This window comes from Rhineura floridana, chromosome 3, assembly GCF_030035675.1.
Source record: "Rhineura floridana isolate rRhiFlo1 chromosome 3, rRhiFlo1.hap2, whole genome shotgun sequence".
Lineage (NCBI taxonomy): Eukaryota > Metazoa > Chordata > Lepidosauria > Squamata > Rhineuridae > Rhineura > Rhineura floridana.
The window spans coordinates 138,838,720-138,859,186 of NC_084482.1; the positions used below are offsets into that span (position 1 = coordinate 138,838,720).

The 20,467-nt window shown below is 44.7% G+C and overlaps 1 protein-coding gene across 1 annotated transcript in view; it reads left to right on the forward strand.

Annotated features, from left to right (window-relative positions):
- Nucleotides 1–2,344: 2,344 nt before the first annotated feature.
- SYN2 (synapsin II) overlaps nucleotides 2,345–20,467 on the forward strand; it is a 376,832-nt gene continuing 358,709 nt past the window's right edge. Inside the window, exon 1 of the mRNA XM_061621995.1 lies at nucleotides 2,345–2,915. Coding sequence (XP_061477979.1) covers nucleotides 2,542–2,915 — 374 coding nt within the window. The 5' untranslated portion in view covers nucleotides 2,345–2,541. The remainder of the gene's footprint in view (nucleotides 2,916–20,467) is intronic.

Genomic DNA, 20,467 nt, shown 5'->3' on the forward strand with positions numbered 1-20,467 from the left:
ATTCGAACGCTGGTCTCCCAGGTCGTAGTCCTTAACCACTACACCACACTGGCTCTCTAAAATAATGTTAGCATACTGGAAATGATTGCTGGAATAAAACATCAGCTTGAGACCAGTTCTATAGCTGCAGAACTACTTACTGCTGATAAGTGATCAACCTGTAGGTATATTGCAGGGGATATAACCTTTATAAAGAATCCATGGTTCATTGATCCTGACTAGGTCTTTGGGTGGATTCACATGTTTACTGTATGGTAATTAGTTAAACATTTGTCCTATAGTTGTTTTAATTACTTGCAGAGCTAGTTGTTAATAGAGTGGCTGCTGCATTATCGTGATCAAATGGATCAACTGACATGGATGATTGACATTCTCTTTTGGAAGAAACATATTTACTTGACACTATTTAGTATTTACACATGGCCACTGAACTCTGTGTGACCTGTAAATTATCTTTGGGCCAGGAACCTATAGCCATTACAATAATAATAGCTTTTGCCCTTTTTATTCTTGAACATTTCATTGGTATACAACAGTAGCAGTAAACAACAGAAACTTAAGCTAGATAACATTTTCAGGTCCAAATAAAGTCATTGTCCAAAATAATTTTCCAACTAGAGATCAATTATCATATGGTTATGATAAGACTAAATAGAGGACTGGAAAATTGTGACAATATATTTTCTGTTTTAAGTATCCAGGTGTTTTTTTGCATCGGATTTGATATTATGTGCTTGCAGTAGCCAAGTGCTTGGTCATCTTGACTCGCTTTGTTACAATGTTCATTCACTATGCCATATATAACCAGGCCTCTTCTTTCACACACCCTCTCCCCCAGTGCTAGGCTGCAACATATGCCTTCAGACTGCAGGTTTGACTCAGTTATTCCTTTGCTAAGTTTGAGGTTTTGATCAGAAAGATATGGCTGAGAATGGGACTTTGATACCCGGAGACTGCAATCCTAACCCCACTTACTTGGGAGTAAGCTGCATTGAATTCAACAGGGCTTACTTCTGAGTAGACATGTTTAGGATTGCAGCCTAAGGTAGGAATCTAACAGTAGGATGGAACATAGTAATGGGATTTACCACACCAAGCAGAAGTATTCTGTTTTCCAGAGGTTTAACCTGGCATGGGAATGCCAATTTTCACTGTGTACTGTGTGTGTCATATTGTTTGTTTATATTCTTCCCTTACTGAAAGATGTCTGAACAAAACTTTTGACATTTCATTTTTAAGTAAACTTGTCTTTCAAAATGAGGTATATTGAGCTGGGAATTTCACTATGTTCCTTTTTATGCTGTACCCAGTCGCCTGAACTATGTATAGAACGTTAGTCTTCACATTTGCAGTGACCAGATTTTTTTAGCCAATAAAGCTTGACATGACTATTGCATCATATGAAGGTTTATTCAGAAGGCTGAAATACATGTGGTACAGACCATGGATAAAGTACTTATCTGGGTTTCCCATGACTGTTGTCTCATATTTAAATGCACTTACTAGAAGCATTACTTGACCGATTTATACAAGTGGTAGGGGGGGGGAGACACAGAGGCTCGTTCCCTCCACTTGAAGGCACTTATAACATGCTCACCCCTCAATACACTTTTGCCCCTTCCATGTCCTTCCCAGTTGTGTGCATGTTTGACTTGTTAGTGGTCAGCAGCCCAGCATTTATCTCATGCATATACAGATCAGTACTATCTGTACTATTTGAAAGTGTCATGAACAACTTTGAGGCCTCTCCTTCTTCATACCACACATGAAAGGGGCATGATTGTGATGCTGAGCTCTTTAATTCAAGACTGAGAAGGTATAGTTACATAACAGGGCTGTAGTACTGTACCCTGTCACGTTTGAATCAGCCGTCATGGCGACTGTGCCGCCACGTCAAAAAGTAGCATGAGGAGGATGTCCAGTTCTGTGAAGCGGAGCGTCAAGGGCTTTCCTTACAAAATGGCTGGAGGCGGGTAGCAGCAGTTCTGTGGGAAGCAGGGAGAGCCTCTAGGTTATCCTATACACCGTTTTTCTGGTGGGGAGATTTACGCTTGCAAAGGGAGGTTCCCCTAGGAAACTGGCATCTCTGAGGTAAAACACAGGAGATGGGAGGGGCTGTTTTTCAGAGGGATTTTCCTGTGCGCTGAGGAGGAGCAGGAGGGAAGACCGAAGGATTTCCCGCCGAAATTAGAGCTGAACCCGAGAGCGTCGCCGTTGTCCACGTTCAGTGTCCCCCTTAATCCCGTGAACTAAGCAGCTCGGCGCCGCCTCTGCCCGTTCGTATTCACAGCAAAGCAGCAGGCTTGGGCGGCTGCCACCTAGAGACGGGAGGGCGGGACAATCGTGGAAGTAGCAGCAGTAGAAGCCGCCGCCGAGGGTTCCAGCGCTCTAGCAGAGGCAGGCAGGCAGCCTTTTCCTTGCCTGCGCGAGCTAGCGAGGCGGCGTGTAGAACGCAAAGCCCGCCAGCCTTCTCTCCTTCTGTCGCTTCTTGCCTGCTTGTCCCCGTCGTCGGCCAGTGCTCTCTTCTCCCTTGGCGGCCAAATGATGAACTTTCTGCGGCGCAGGCTCTCGGACAGCAGCTTCATCGCCAACCTGCCCAATGGCTACATGACCGACCTGCAGCGGCCAGAGCCCCAACAGCCTCCTCCGCCGGCTGCGCCGTCTTCCTCTCCCTCGGCGGCTCCGGCCTCGGCTTCTCCGGCCTCGGAACGCAGGCAGCCGCAGCCGGCGGCGGCGCCACCACCCCAGCCGCCACAGCAGCAGCAGTCGGTTGGCAGCAGCTTCTTCAGTTCCCTCTCCAATGCTGTGAAGCAGACGGCAGCCTCGGCGGGCTTGGTGGACGCGGGCTCGTCTTCCTCAGCGGCAGCCAAAAAGTTCAAGCTGCTGCTGGTTATCGATGAACCTCACACGGACTGGTAAGGTGCTATTCCTCCCTTCCCCCAACTGCAAAGTGTCAGAATTGGTGTCAAAACATCTCCCCACCCCCGGATTGACAGAGGGTCCAAAAAAACCAAAACAACAAAACACCACCCACCCCAAGGTTGAATGTCGAGTCTAGTGATTGGCGAGAACGCCCATAGGCTCAAAAGGATGGTGGAAGACACGCTTGCCAGCTGCCTTGGCGCCCACTGGGCTGCAGCGGAGCCAACGGGGATGACCCTAATATCATTATGCCGATGTGGAATGCCACCTGCAGTGTATGAACGGGTGGGTTTCCTATGCGGTGAAGGAGCACAGAAGGGCCACCTCCCCAGCTTTACTCATTCTCTGAATGCAAAGAACTTCAATGTGTGTGTGTGTGGAGGGGGAAGCATCAGACCTGCCTGTAGATTGTCACGTGCCACTATTTTACATGTGCATATTTGGCTGGGTGTACAGGTGCTAGGAGGTTACAGCTGATTGCAGCTGCCCAACATGTGTACACAAGGTGAATTTCACACAGATAGCACAATCACACATGATGATCTGTGTGTGCAGATTTCTTGCAAAACGTTCCTAAGGAATGAGGGGAGCATTTATTAAAAGCTGGAATGTAATCGTAGTGTTGGCCACACAAAAAATGGAACCCATGAGACAAGACATGTCAGACTAGTGCTTTTTATTGCCAAATATACGTTTTGAAACCATTATGCAGGATATTTTGAGATTTGCCTACATATTATGAACATTTAAAATGAGGAATTTATATTCTATTTGAAAATAGAGAAGCTGTTTAATGTGCTACCACAAGATGTGGTGATAGCTACTGGCTTATGAAGCATGATATAAATACAAGAATAGGTCTATTTATGGCTATTAGTCATGACAGTTAATGGAACTTCCATGTCCAGAGGTATTTGGAGTACTAAATGCTGGGGACAAATAAAATGAGATGAATGTTACCTTCATGCCTTGCTTGAGAATTTCCAAAGACCTTTGGATGTCCGTGTGTCGAAAATAGAAAGCTAGGCTAGAGGGGCCTTAGTCTGTCCCGTAAGGCAAATCTTATGTACTTTAGCTTCAATGACTGCAACTATCATACATGTCCCAAGGTGGCATATCCCTTTGGCTCCTATGCAGCAACACAATATATGAATTTTCCCACTAGCCTAGTGATGCCTATGTACCTTTGAGTATTGCCTTCAGCTATTAACCTCTCAAAGGCTTTAAAAAATCATTTATGTATTAGAGTAGATTCCAGTGTATATTGGGCTTTTCTGCTTATGGCATAGTATAATTTGCCAGCATTTGGTTAAAGCAACACTCTTTTTTCCAGATCTAGATAATAAATTGTGGTTTAGAAAATGCCACATTGCCCTTATATCAAATATGTTAGTTTTGTGTATCTGAGGTCGTATCTAATATTTTTTTATTCTGAAGGCTTATTTCTTTTAGTCAGAAGGCAAAGTTGCTGTTTGCAGAAAACCTACTGAAGATTTGCTAGATTTTACCATTAATGTAGAACTGAAGCTGCATATTTACATGGAATACATTTGTTTTGTTAGGAGACGGAGACATTATTTTCATATTAAATCTAAATGACTCTTAGTTTGTTTGACCATGTAGCAGAAACTAAATTTCAGTTTAGCACAGTGTTCTCTTTTTAGGTTAGTATAAAACAAATACATGGTTTGTTTAACAATATTAGCCTTTGATGAAACCTTTTCATATCTGCTGGCTTTCTGTGTACATGTTAAGGGGAAGGTAAATTGAGCAGTTAACCTGCCTAATAACTGGCTGCTGTGCACTTTCATTAGGCCTCATGGAGAATGTGCACATTAACCTTTCATGAAGAGGGAATTGTGCACATTTCCCTGTGAATATACATAATCTCCAGCAAGCCCTGAGAAATCTGTATACGTTGCCTGAGTTTTGTACATTTTGTAGCCATTATGCATAATCCCCAACAGGCTTTGGGGAATGTGCATATCTTGGCTAATTTTTGTGCATTCTCCAGCTAATTTGGGCACAATTCAAGGTATTCATGTTAGTGCTGAAAGCCCTAAACAAAAGACCACAGAACCTCTTGGGCATTGAGATTAACAGAAGGGCCTTCTTGGTAGTTCCACCACCCTCAGAAACTTAGGAGTGGGGTGGCCTGGGAGAGGGCATTTTCTGTTGCAGCCCCTAAGCTATGACACTGCCCACACACAGAGGTGCATCTTGCAACTTCACTGTACAGTTTTCAATGAAAGCTGAAGATTTACCTGTTTACCCTGGCCTTTGACACCTGAGATGATTATTTTTAGGACCCACCTTATTTTTTGTGATGTTGTGATTTTAAGTTGTTTTTAATTCTGTATTTTAAATTGTTGTAACCCACCTGGGACCTCAGGATGAAGGCCGGGTAATAAATAATAATAATAATAATAATATGCATAATCCCCAACAGGCATGTTTCTTGGACACTATTCTGACCAGAGAATGTGCAAAATGCAGTTGATATATGTACATTTCCCAAGACCAGTTGGAGATTATGTGTAACGGCCAGAGAATATACCAAATTCAGGCGATATATGCACAGTCCCCAAAGCCTGTTGGAGATTTTGTATATTGACTGGGAAATGTGCTAAATTCCTGCTTCATGGAAGATTCATGTGCACATTCTCCATGAGGCCCAGTTATTGTGCACATTGACAACTCAATTTATATTCCCCTTAACATATGTATTTAACCTACAACCATATAAATAAATGGGAACAAAATTATAAGGCTAGAGCTAGTAGTGGTTAAAGTGTTGGACTACGACCTGGGAGACCAGGGTTCGAATCCCCACATAGCCATGAAGCTCACTGGGTGACCTTGGGCCAGTCACTGCCTCTCAGCCTCATGAAAAACCCTATAGGGTCGCCATAAGTTGGAACTGACTTGAAGGCAGTACACATTTTATAATGAATTCAAAATTAACTAAATGTATTGCTGTAAAGATTTATAAATCTAATACATCCTGATAAATCTATTATTCTTACTCTAAGAGTGTGTTCAGAAGTTCTACAGCACTTATATCTAGGATTGCTGGGTCAAAATCATTAGAGGGTTTCGGTTCCCATATATGTTGCATAAAAGGGAGAATTCCACCAGGTGTAGCTTTTGCTGCTGCTGCAGTAGTGTGGTGTAAGTCTACTGAGTGCTGTGAGGTAATAGACCTGACTACTTGTGCTGGGGCAAGTCTGTCATAATGTTCCTTGGATGAGCAGGCAGATATGCTTGCACAGGTATCTAGTGCTTTTCTCCTACAACCAAGGCTGGTTCCTTTCAGAACACCTCCACCCTCATATGTCTGTTGCCCTTGGGAACTACAGAAAAGAGCCATTCTTTGTTCTTGTTCAGAGTATTTGTGATATCATCAGCTAATACACCAATCCTATACTACTTCTCTCACCTATTTGCATTATTATAGCAAATGCCCCACAATTGTCAGATGTTTGTGCTTCTTCACATCCTATGTTCTTGCTTTCTAATACAAAGAGCAGTTTGGTAATACTCATTAGGTTGTTCTCCCTTTTCTTCCCCACTTTATTCTGTTCAGTATTTTAGAACATTTTTCCTTTTTCATAAATAACTGTCTAACTGTTTATATTGATAAATAGCTGGGAATGATTATTATGTTACACAAGTATTTTATAAAGTATGATCAACAATCAGAGCATAGATGCAGGGAAAAAACAGGATAATTATATATGGTCACCAGAATTATTTAAATTGGGGAAAAGGAAATGGGCTGCATTGTTGCTAACATATGAACACTAGTTTTGGTATTTTAAATTAATGCCATAATAGTCATCAAAGGAAGTAGTAATAGTTTAAGGAGGAAATATAAATTAGGCTATTTTTTAAAAATATTGAATGATCAGTGTATACAAACATACGTCTTTTTCTTCTATGTTAAAATAATTAAGAATAGTTTTCAGCATGCTGGGATGGCACAATAATTATTAATCAAAATTGCCTTTCCAATTACTGTATCATAGACATATTACATACTGATGTTTCTACAAGCTGCAATCCAGTATGTATCTACTCAAAGTAAGCTCCATTGGGTTCAGTTGGACTTAACTCCCAGGTAAGTGTGTATTGGATTGCGGCCTATTGCCGAAATAAAACACAAACACCATTCATTGGGTTAAATCATGGGCCACTTTATTAAACGGAATGAATTAGAATAATGAACCTGCAGAGGGGAAATCAAGTGCGGGAGCATTCTGATGATCCAGGCAAAGCCTGCTTGCAGCCATAGGGCGACTAAACCTTGCCTGAGCCCGGGGCTGCCCTGTGCCAGACCCCAGTTCAAGCCACACCCTGAAGATGTGTAGGGGGTCCAACCCGCATCACCGCCCCCCGGAGCCGTGAAACTCCGAGCGGATGAGGCACGTTGGCCCCAAAGGCGGCACGTGTTCTGCCCCCTGGGCCGTATAGCCCTGAGCTGCAGGCCCCCGGACCGCCAATCGCCCCCAAAGGTGCCTAAAGGTGTCACCTAGCTGCCCTTTCCCTTTAAACCTTTTCCTGCACTTCTTTGCCACAAAAGGGGGACAAGCCTCTGCTTAGTCTCCCTTTACCCCACACCCAATAACCTCTGCAGGTTCATCAGGAAGATGCCATTGTTACCCCACAAACTGCATGTCCACGCATGCCTGCCACTGAGGGCCTTGCCTTCCATGTCTGACCACAGCAGACGACCCAAGGCTACCGAGGCCTCAACTGCATGTCCTCACATGCCTGCCACTGAGGGCCTTGCCCTCCATGTCTGACCACAGCAGACGACCCGAGGCTACCGAGGCCTCAACTGCATGTCCTCACATGCCTGCCACTGAGGGCCTTGCCCTTCCTGTCTGACCACAGCAGACGACCCGAGGCTACCGAGGCCTCACTGCATGTCCTCACATGTCTTGCCCTTCAGTAACCAAGGTAATTCCCACCCAGGGGAATGACCACCACCTGCAGAACCTTCCGCCCTGAACCCTGCTGGAACGACATGGGTAGGAGACCATTCCAGCGCATACTCTGTCGGCCCAGCCACCAAACCGTGGCCCACCATCAGAGGCCCAGCTGTGAACCAATGTGCGTTTGTGGCCCCAAGGCCAGCCTATGAGATCATGCCATGGCTGCAGAGTAGGCTGCGCATCTGCTCCATCCCCGTCCAGCAACCTGCCAAAACAGAAACAATCGTGAATAGTTGGGTCCCGGACCTTCAGACTCGCCCCCGGGGTGAATGTATTCCATGCGCCCCCTACTTCCACCTCCTGACGGCGTGCACCTGCATATACCAAAACCAAATAGACCGTTCCAGGTAGGCAATTCCATTGCCGGGTAGGCAACCCCCATTCCGGAGGAGCATGTCCCTCAAACCCCCATGGGTCTGCTCCCGGGCACTGAGACACTAGACTGAAACTTTATAAGGGAAGATCCTTCCCCCTGAATATCAGGCAACCAGGCCTGTAGCTTCAGGCCAAAAACACTATGACGCCGTCATGGGGAAGTGTCCAGTCCAGGGGGAGGGTAAAATAATGTGGACTGACTCTTGTACCCCTGGTCTGCCTGGAAGTCTGACCTGGCCCCCAAACACCCTCGCCCCCCCCATCCGGAAGGCTCCAAATTAAGTGTGAGGGCCACTACATGCAACTGCTGAGCTTTGAAGCATGATGGTCACAGGGCACCTCCCTGATCAACAATCCCTGGTGGGTCAGGTGAACATGGAGGATGAGGATAAGGGGTATGGGGGTGTGCATGGGCCAGCTGGCCAGCACATGACATATCCCAAGACATCTGAATGGTCCTAAAGGCCCCCTGCCAGCCTACCTTGCGACACACTGACAGACAAGCTACACTCCTACCGTCTGTGATGAATTCCAGCATGTGATTCATAGGAATAGGCCACACTTTGCATAGCCCCTGCCAGCCCCTAACTCCCAGGAATCCCCTCCTGCCCTCTGATAGCTGGTGAGCATGCTGGGGCAGCAGGCATATGGCCATCTCTGACTCCCTTCCCCCATCTCCCAGTATGCGGTATGGGACTAGCTGAGTCGGTCCTTCCTCTAACTGAAACACCATTGACACGCCGCAGGAAAGGTGGGGGCCACACCACAGGTTGGTGCATAAGGCAGCCAAAAACTTTGAACTTGTGGTAAGGCTGTGAAATCCCTGTTATGGCACCATAACCCCCACCGTAGAAGGCCCCCAACACCTGAAGGGCAGGAAGCAAACACCTTCCTCAGCCCCTGAAAACTGCAGGATCTTGATCTGCAACAGTTCAAGCTTTTCCAGGGCAGCCTGCAGCCCTGGGTCCAAAAGTCAGTCTTCATACCCTGGAAGGTGAACACTGGGGCAGGATCTTCCCTTTCCCCAGCTGCCAAAGGAACCCCCCAGTTCATAGCTACGCTATAAACTGTGCCATCAGGTGCTAACATGCACCCAAAGTCTGCCCTACCCGTGAACTGTAAATCATGAAAGTAGTGCCCCACTGCTTCTGAGCCCTCTTGTCTCCTGACTGTCCCTTCCAAGAAGGGGCTAAAGTGCTCCATGCAAGAATACAGCAGCCCCTAGGTAATGCTCTGCTGCATAGTTGACTTAAAGGGCAAAACTCAGCAGCTCAAAATCCACCGTGTGTAACAGCCGGCAATGCAGGCAGATTAGCTGCCACACTTGCCCATAAGGCATCACTGACTGACCCCACTTGTATGACGGATGCTGAATCAGGTAGTCTTTGCCCACTGCCACTTTGGGCACTATACGGGGGGGGCACTGAGAGAGCAGAGGTAGGGGATGATGGGAAGGGGCCAATAACCCTGCCCAACTGTATGTCTTCATCAACTGTCCCCTGGACCAGTGCGTCCATAGGATCCGGAAAACCGCATAATAAAGAAAAACCACATCATAAATGAGTCTCCCCATAACTGGGCAGTCTGCAAGCAAGGTCCATAGCCCTCGAGCGTAGCTGGGAAGGGACACTTTTCTCGAGCAGCCTCTGCTGGGGGCTGCTTCCCGCTCCTTTGAGGAGCCCTGGCCTTTAATAGCAGGTTCGTATTCAGCAGTTATTAGATGGCATGGAGTTAAGCAATGTCATCTTCTAATGTCTGCAGATCAAATGACTCTTTAAAGCACAGGACTAGAGGCCTGTAAAAAAAAAAAAAAAGGTGGGCACCTTATCTACAGACCAGTTTGTAAACTAGCTAAAGAGAAGATGCAAGCAAATGTGCAGCTTGCATGTGATTAATTCCATTATGTTTAAATAATTTACTCAGAGAAATATGAATTGGACCAATTCTATGCATACTTACTTATGAGAAAATCCCCGAGTGTATCGTAACTTCTTCCCCTGGAAGGGTGCACGTGATTGCACGCATACAGCAGAATCCTATGTGTGTTTACTCAGAATATCACAGATTAAATGGGGTTTAGAACAGAGGTTTATGGGACTTAACTGATGGAAAGGTTCATATATTCTTGACAGTGAAAAGGGGGGATGAGTTCCCTTTGCATGGTTGATTCATGTACTTTATGGTTAAAAAGGAAACATATCCCAAGGCCACAGAAGACCTAACGGGAAGCTTCTGATGTTCTGTACCTCTCTACACAAAAGCTTATTATGTCTTTACAATTCTGTAATACAACCCAAATACAGAATACTTTTTTATAGAACTGAATCAGTTGATACAAGCTAGATCAGATTGCAAACTTGCCAATTTAATATACCACCTCTCTCCCTTGTGGTATTTATAAACCATATATGTTCACTTCTCTTGCTACCGTTTTGTGCATAAATGTCATGTTAAATAACTACATTTTATTAAGAAGCAAAACTTGTATGGCACTTTATACCCAATACTATTTGGTAATACCAGTTTCAGTAACTCCAAATTTACAAGATCCAAAATAAATCAGCTGTAGAGTGAACAAAACTTATCACTCTATGCAAATCCCATTAAAAAGTACCAATGTGTACATATCTATAGGTACACTGTATTTTTACAGAACATCTTGCACCAATTTGTGTGTGTTCTCTAGTGGGATAACCTAAAATTTATCAAATTAGTTAATTTAAGAAAGGGGCAATCACTCTGTATAAAGAATCCTATGAATAATCCTCAACCTCAATATTTAGTGTTGCAATACTCAAGCTTTTAAAATAGGCACAGGCCTACCCATCTTCTATATTTATTAAAAGAACCTAGCAACTAAGAAGCGTTAGATTTATTTGTGTATTTACATTGACTCAAGCTGGGCCTCTTTGTGTGCAGGGCAATTTTGTAAGAGAAAGCAAATACGCTTTCATTTCTGCAGTACCAAGAAACCAGCTTAACTAACCTGACGGCAGTCTCTTGGCTGTTCATAGCCTCAAAAGCTACCTTGAAAAAGAACTCACAGCATTTCCGGATTTAAGGAGGTCCCTCCTTTCCTCAACCCTGACAAGCAGGTTTAAGATCTCCAAGCCTTTTAAGCAAACTGAATTTACATAGAGCCCAGAAGAACAACAGTGCTAGGCGCCCCAAGTAGGAACCACCAAGGAGCAGTCTGATGTCGCACAGGCACAGCTTGGGACCCCAAAAACTGACTCCCAGTTCTTGACTCCATCGTCATAATCACAAAGGTCGATTAGAGCCACGCACTTCAGCAGGAAGCACAGAAGGTAAAGAAGAAAGGACGGCGGGGTGGAGAAGGAAAAATCCACTTTTCCACCCAGCACGGCACGTAAGGGATTGGCTAATCCGTGTTAAGACACCCCGAGGACACACCCTGAGGGTCAAGCGCCCGTCCCTCGGCCAGCCACAGTCACCCACCACATACCACGGGGGTTGAGGACGCTTCGGGGGCCCGTACCTAAACAGAAGCCCCAAGGCCTCCCTAAGTACTACACCATGCCGGGCTTGGTGAGCTGCAGGCCGCAAGGCCCCGGCAGCCCAACACAATGGTACCTTCACTCCGCGGCGAGGAGATGGTTGGCCGGTAGGCAGCGGCTACCACCTCCTCTTCCTCGTCGTCGTCGTCGTGCTGCGGCGTCGGCTACCTGTCGGTCGGGTCCTCGGCTAGTGCTCCTCCCCCCAGCGTAGTTTGTCTGGGCCTGAGGCTCAGTGTCGGCCTCACTGGCCTCTCCCCCGCACCGCGGACCTGTCGCCGTGGCCGGAAGGCTTCCTGCGCCCCGTCGCAGCCGCCGCCACAAGGCCGGCACATCAAAGGCCTCCTGGCACATCAAAGGCTCTCGCCCCGGCTGGAAAGCCTCCCGCGGGTCGCCGGAAGGCTCCCTGCACCTCGCCACAGCCACCACCGCTGCAAGGCCTCACTGCTCTGCAGGCCTTGCCGCCAAAATTCAAAGGAGGGCGGGAGGCTGGTGGAGTGGCCTTAAATGGCCTTCAGCCGCCCTGCCTCCTTCCTGCATGTCACAATGGCGCGCTGGCACGCCGCGTGCACACACACGCACCCGATGGCGGCCTGGCTTCGGCTGTGGCCGCAAACTCGCCCCTTTGCCCGGAATTACCAGGCACGGAACGGGATTGCAGCCTTAATTATTTATACATACATACTTGGATTGTACCTGCTTTCTGCAGGTAGATACTTATGCTCAGCAAGGACGTATTGCTATGGTGAAACCATTGTTTTTGTCCTCTTCTTATTTTATTGTACAAAATGAGTTCACATCAGTCCATCTGGCATAGGAGAAATCATAGTAATTTAAGAGCATATTATTATTATGATTGTTGAGTAGTTTTATTCTATAGCTCTCAAAACTAGTTTGCTACAAAACTTTCAAAACCACAACTTTATATTTGAGGGATCAGATAATTGAAGAAAAGGGGAGAAGTGTGGTATCTAAAATTCTGAAACAAAACATAGGATTTTACATATCAGTGAGACCAAAGAGAGGGGAGAGTATTCAACTGCTTGTTGTTACGTGCCTCCATGTCTAGCTGTCTTTTAAATTCATGTTCATAAGAGAAAGCAAAGAAAAAACAGAATGCATTGAATTTGGGAGTCAAAGGAAGGTGGCTGGTTAAAATTTTATAGACCTAAATTTGGGTAATTCAGATGAAATACAACTGGTTAATCCTACATTGAGATGCTTATTTTTATTTTGGTGCTTAACCCCATCCCTGCAAATGTGTGTATTGGGAGCCAGAGTAAACCTCTTCAGTGCCTAGTAGAGCCAGTTGTGGGGAAAACTTCTGCCATAAGGTTTTCCTTGTTTGTGTTCCACAAGCTCCAGCACACTGCTCAACCCCCAGGACTGTCCTTACTACTAAGCAAAAATTGTAGAGTGCTGCATGGGTGAAAACTTTTCCTTCTCAGTATCTCTATGTGTATTTCTATGACTATGTGTTTCTTCTGCATAATAATTGAAGTGGGCAACAGAAAGCCTACAGTCATGATAAGGTGTTGGCAAATACAGAATTGCAACAGCGGCAAAAGAATCTAATTATGCTATAAGTTGGTAGGCTAAGGACCAAACATAGACTACCAGTGGCCCAGGTGGGGCCCCTCACTGGCTCCAGTGGAATGGGATCTGCTGCTTGTTGCTGACCCCATCCTATTCCAATGGACAGGAAGTGTTTTCCCCCTGCTAGCTTCACTTTTTATCTGATTCATGAAGGAGGAGGGGAAATTGAGGGGTTAATATGATAGAGATGAAAGTCTGAGCCTGGGAGGGTCTCCTCAACTTGGCCACTGACTCACTTAGTGCCCATGTTGAAGAGAATGTCTAGGCTAGTTGCCTCCTAATCTCTGTGGTATTCTCCGAGCTAGATCATGAAGGAGCAAAGGAGGAAGAGAAGGCTTCCTTGTATGGTGTGCTGTGCTGCAAGGCAAGCAGCAGGGACTTAGTGGCAGCAGTGAGGGATCCAGGGTAAGGTTGCCTTGTCAGAAATTTCCCAACTCCTGAGATTTCAGGGGCGGGCCCTAGTGATGTTATTAAGCATGATATATTAAGCCTCAACTACAGTTGTTTGGAGCATGCTATTCAAACAAAAACATTTCTCTGATTGGAAATTAAGATAGAAATATTAGCTAAAAGATGGAGCCTGGAACATTTAATCTAGCCTACTTGCTTCTGGCGAAAAGGGTTTAAATGCCCTCAGGCCAGTCCAGTTGCCTGAAGGCCATTGGAGGAAGTAGGGAGCCTAATGTTCAGAGGTTAGATGGGAGACTCAGGAGTATGGATACCCCTGAAGGCTGCAATTCTAACCACACTTACTAAGGAGCTAAGCCTCATAGATCTCAATAGGACTTACTTCTGAGTAGATATGGTTAGGATCGTGCTGTTGGTAAGCCTTGACTAGGGATCCTCTGCAACAATATAAATATCAAAGCAGGGTTGGCAACCCCCTGTCTGGAATGGCCTGCTTACCTTTTAATGTGGCTGCTCTAAATTTCGATCTATCACTTCAGAAAGAGGTTTGAGAAATGAGTAAGAGTAAAAAAATTCTCTATCCTTTCCTGCCTACCCTGTTGTCTGCTATAAACTCACTTTAACAGCTAATCCAATTCTAGTGAGTAATAATTTACAGAGAAAAAATACACATGGTTTGGTCTACCTTCACAGGCAGTAGCTTCGGAACGACAGCAATTGCAGCCACGCTTCCCAGTATGTGAATTCTCTTTTACCACTATTGGGTAAGAAATAAACTGACATGTAACCAACAAGGTGCATCGTCCATAGGTTTAAGGGGGTTGATCATGGAACCACTGTTGTTGCTTCGATGGATGTAAGGGAGTGAGGACAGAGGTAAATGAAATGCAAATAGAAAAAACAAAAACAAAGACAGTGATGATTTCCTAAATGCGATACCATACTAACCACAACAAGATTTCTGTGAGTAAGGCAGAAACCTTAGCATCCCACAGCCAGTCAAGATTCCTAATCAAAAACCCAAACTAAAAGAATCCTGGCAACCGGTCAGGCAGAGTTACAGAGCTCTCCATGCAACACAACCTGACCTGGCAGCTGAAGTTAGTGCAGAATGGTGTGGTACGACTACTGACACTAGTGAGACCCTGCGAGCACATAATACCTCTGCTCTGAAATCTGCACTTGTTGCCGATTTGCTACCAGTCCAAGTTCAAGGCGTGCTTTCTATGTTATGGGTGCCACATGGTACTTGTTCTGCTCTTGTAAGAAATCAATCCTTTAGTGTGGCAGCTCCTATGCTTTGGAACTCCCTGCCTATTGACAGAATATGGAGAAACCGATTGGTTCCCAATTGAAAGGATGCGAGACAGGGGTGTATTTTATCACCCTATTCATTTAATCTATACACAGAACATATCATACTGAAAGTGGGATTGGACCAAGATGAAGGAGGTGTGAAAATTGGAGGGAGAAATATCAATAATTTCAGATATGCAGACGATACCATACTACTACTAGCAGAAACCAGTAACGATCGATACCATACTACTAGCAGAAACCAGTAATGATTTGAAACGAATGCTGATGAAAGTTAAAGAGGAAAGCACAAAAGCAGGACTACAGCTGAATGTCAAAAAGACTAAAGTAATGACAACAGAAGATTTATGCAACTTTAAAGTTGACAATGAGGACATTGAACTTGTCAAGGATTATTAATACCTCGGCACAGTCATTAACCAAAATGGAGACAATAGTCAAGAAATCAGAAGAAGGCTAGGACTGGGGAGGGAAGCTATGAGAGAACTAGAAAAGATCCTCAAATGCAAAGATGTATCACTGAACACTAAAGTCAGGATCATTCAGACCATGGTATTCCCGATCTCTATGTCTGGATGTGAAAGTTGGACAGTGAAAAAAGCGGATAAGAGAAAAATCAACTCATTTGAAATGTGGTATTGGAGGAGAGCTTTGCAGATACCATGGACTGTGAAAAAGATAAATAATTGGGTGTTAGAACAAATTAAACCAGAACTATCACTAGAAGCTAAAATGATGAAACTGAGGTTACCATACTTTGGACACATCATGAGAAGACATTATGAGAAGAAGAAGGGCCCCCTGATAGTCTGCCCATGGGTCCCCAGAAACCTGAAGCCAACCCTGACTACCAGGGCTGCCAGGTTTAGGCTGCAGCATCTAGTGTAATTGGTTTACTTAGCCATTTTTTGGAAAAACAGTATAGTCGCTTTTTATTTAATAACAAGGTTGTGGAAAAGTTTATTATTGTTATTACTCTAATGTTATTATTAACACTCTTATTTTGGTATGTGAAACATTTTTTCTTTATTAAAAATACATCCAGGCTTCCACTATGGTGAAAAATTATTTGGAAAACAACTTTGACATGGTTTATACAACCACATGAATAATATGCAGCGGTTTTGTCTTGTTGCTGCCAATTTATCCATTCACTGTTGAGCTGAATCCAGATCCCCCGTGAGTTAAATAGCATCCTGAGATTTTAGCAGGGAGGGCCTGATAAAATGGGCATGCAGGACCAAGCTGACATGAGCATATCTTGGAGTTGCATTTGGATGATCATATCTCAACTTAATAAGCCTTTTGCATGCGCACATAGGCCTTTTGCTCCTTCCTTTGTGGTATGAGCAAATAAACCGGAAAGCGTTGAATTAACAACAGTTTCTTGTTTTGTTCAAAATGTGGAACTATGGTTACCAACGTTGGAACAAGCCATGTCACTAAGCAGTAATTTGAAGTTGCTTTAATATTCTGGTTTATTCTGAAGCTAACAGCCATAGTTTCCCAGTTCGTACAAACTACAAACTATGGCTAGTTAGAGGCTTCCTGCTTTAATAGTGTCTTGTCTGGCGAAGGGAGGAGTAAAAAGGCTCTGTGCATAAGCAAATGGTTAATTCATATGTTGGCCTAGTAAATTGCATCGTGGCTTTCAGATGTAAGCTAAAACTGCCTGTTAGTCGTGCTATTAAAGGCAAATAGAAGGAACAATCTCAATCTGAATTGTTAAAAAGAAAGTAACATTTGGGGCTTTTTAGTTTAGAGAAAAGGCAAATAGGAGATGACATGATAGGAGTGTATAAAATTATGCATGGCATGGAGAAAGTAGATAGAGGAAAGTTTTTCTCCCTTTCTCATAACACTAGAGCTCGGCAATCCAATGGAATGGAATGTTGGGAGATTCAGGACAGGCAAAAGAAAGTATTCCTTCACACAGCACATAGTTAAATTATGCCGTTCACTCCTACAAGAGACAGTGCTAGCTGCCAACATGAATAGCTTTAAAGAGGATAGACAAATCCATGGAGGTTTAAGTCTGTCAGTGGCTACTAGCCATGATGTCTATGCTCTGTCTCCATAGTCGGAGGTGGTATGCTTCTGAATATCAGTTGGTGGAAACCACAGGAAAGGAGAGTGCTGTTGCACTCAAGTCCTGCTTGTGGGCTTTCCATTGGCAACTGGTTGGCCACTGAGAGGAAAGGTTGCTGGACTAGACAGGCCAGAAGGTTTTACTAACGTTCTTATTTCTGGGGTTATACTGAATTAGTTTCCTTTAGAGTTTTAGCGCCTTAATCCAAAATGTCTTCGCCTGTATTCTTTTAAGGATAAGATATAACAAAAGTGGCATTTCCTCTCAAGGTTTAAATGTCAAATAAAGCACATCTAAATAATAATAATAATAAAATTTAATTTTTGTGTCGCCTATTTGACCGAAGTCACTCTAGGCGACGTACATATTGAAATTCCATAAAATACAAAATAATATACAATATAAATACAGAATAAAATACAATGCAGTCAACAGTATAGAACCAATTTTAAACAGTCATAGAAAAATTAGCCTACGCCGGAGATCCCAAAGGCCTGTCCAAAGAGCCAGGTTTTTAAGGCCTGGCGGAATGTATCCAGGGAAGGGGCATGGCGAAGATCAAACGGGAGGGAGTTCCAGAGAGTGGGGGCTGCCACTGAGAATGCCCTCTCTCTAATCCCCACCAACCTAGCTGTTTTCGTTGGTGGGACTGAGAGAAGGCCCTGCGTGGTTGATCTGAACCCTTATTTTCTGAAGTATTGTGAGCAGGGCAAATAACCAAGAGAAGTGAGAAACAAAAGAAAAAATTGAATGAGAAATCTGCACATTAATTTTTATACATAGCTTGATACTTTATATGTTTCAAACAGTTTTGCTTTTTTGGTGCCAGATAGTAGTTCTGGAGTATGTTGAAAACTTCCTAGTTTTAAACTGGTGGTTTAATAGATGAAGAGTGTAGAAAGATGAATTAGATGGAAATGGATAATTGCTTTATAATTTAAGCATCCATATCTTTTCAGAATATTGAATAACTTCTTTAACATTCAATTCCTTAGTGGCATGAATCCATCTTCCTTTTGATGGGTCCACATATATGTAATTTTGCAGCACATTATGTTGACAGGATTTCTGTGTTAGAATTACTACTGCCGCATTCTGTGCTTTTTAAATTCATTCTGTAAGAAATTTGGTTGAACTTCTGGATGCAAATCTGAAGCATTTTAACCACTCTACAACAGTGGTTCCCAACCTTTATGAGTACAGGACCCCCTCTGTAACCTCAAAAAATTTCATGTCCCCACATGTTAATTATTGTTCCTCCTGCTGCTGCCACTCTGGCCATCACCATGATTTGCATGCAGATGGAGGAACAGAGGCAGAAGAAAGAGAAAAAAGCTGCCTGGCAGGAAGTTAAAGCACAATAAATATATAATAAATTTAAACACATGGTTCACGCAAGCCTATAGGCAAAATAAAAATAGGAGTAAGCTTGGGCACCAGGGTTGGAGGGAAGCATGAGTGGTCAGAGAGAGAAGAAAAAGAGAGGTAGAAGTCATGAAGGGAGCAGGCATGGTTAGAGGGAGGAAAGGCTTGTCAAGTTGTGGGTGGGGGAGTGGTTCAGTGGATCAAAAGAGGTCAGCAAGTAAGAGGTGGCAGCGGCTGGAAGAATGAAGAAGAGCAGCCACATGGTCTGAATGCACATAAGGCCAGCTCCTTGCTGAAGCTAAGCAGAGTCAGGTCTGGTCAGTACCTGGATGGGAGACCGCTTGGGAACCATATGTAAGCCGCCTTGCATTTCTATCATGAAAAGAAAGGTGGGGTATAAATGTTATAAATAAATGGGAGGGAGAGCACTTGGGACATGAGGGCAGGGGGAGGGAGGGTTGGAGTAAAGTGGGCTACATGTCAATTCTAGGTGCTTCCTTTCTTGGAGTGACCTGTGATGGCAGTGAGACCTCCACTCCTTTCCCTCACTCCCCCCTTCTGTCTCTTTACACTAAAGGGAGGGTGTTCCATGGGACGGAGAAGAGGGAAGTAGTTGGTGAGCGCAAGGTGGAATCCGCAACCACCACCTCTTTCTCCCCCTCTCTTTCTGAGGCAAAGGGGTGAGGAGTGACCTCCCCATCTTCTTTTCTCTCCCTCTCCCCCATCACCACCACCTTCCCCTTAGTCTGGTAATGGCCTTTGTGGGACTACAGGATAATGCATGAGGATGGAAGAGTGTGCCACCACTGTTGCATACTTCTTTCTGTTTCCTTCACATTGCAGGAATCTGGTGAGTTGTGGGAAGAGATTGTGAGAAGGCCAGAGGACCCACACACATACACACATCCCTCCTACTCAGTACATGTTGGCCGCCATGTCCGGCTTTCCTCCTATTGCTGCTGATGCCACCACCAGTCCAGACAGCGTGCAAAGGCTGGGGCTACCCTTCTCCATAAGGGCTTAAGGAACTGGGAACCCAGGAAGAGCAATGAGTAGCTGGTTTCCTGGGGGGGGGGAGTGAGGAGCCAGGAATGAAAGTAGCTCACACTTGCTCAGTTCGTTTTAGCTGTCCTGAAGTCTTTTTTTTTAAAACCCTCTTGTGGCTCTTCATGACCCCCCAGGATGATTTCCTGGCCCCTCTAAGGGTCACGGACCCCAGGCTGGTAACCACTGCTCTACAAGATACATGTTGCATAGTAATAGGTCCTAGTCATCCTGGACTTCTGGTACACTCATCTTTCCTGGATGCTGCACAGATATTACAAGCCCAGTGTGTCAGGATTCCTGATATCGGTTACAGGAAGAAGGCATATAAACAATTGTCCCTGTCTGTCTATCCTTACAAACTACTGAACTGTATCTACTTTCTCTAGCAGAAAGTGGTAGACGTTAAATGGCTTCAGTTAGGTGTGCTGTGATTGGGAGATCTAACTCTATCCCAGCTACTGGTGATACCAGTGTCATGGCAGGAAGGTTAGGTAGTTGTAGGCTCTTACTTTATCCCTTAGAAGTGGGTGGCTTCTACTGATGATTCCGTTTGTTACATAGATTGCTGGTTAATAGTCTTTATGTCTATTGATATGTCTTTATGGGAGGCAATTGTTAGAAGATGCTTTTGGTTTCTCACACAGAGATCTCTCTCGGGTGCTTGCAGTGGGAAAGCCATTAGGCTTCAGGAAAGTGACACATCAAAGCCTCACCATTGAAAGGCAGAGGGAAAAAGTGTGTGTGTACAGAAGCAGCATGTTGGCATTTCTTGGAACAGAGACAGAGGAAGACTGAAAGCTATGAGTGAAAGGCTGAAAACATCCTGTGGTTGATGT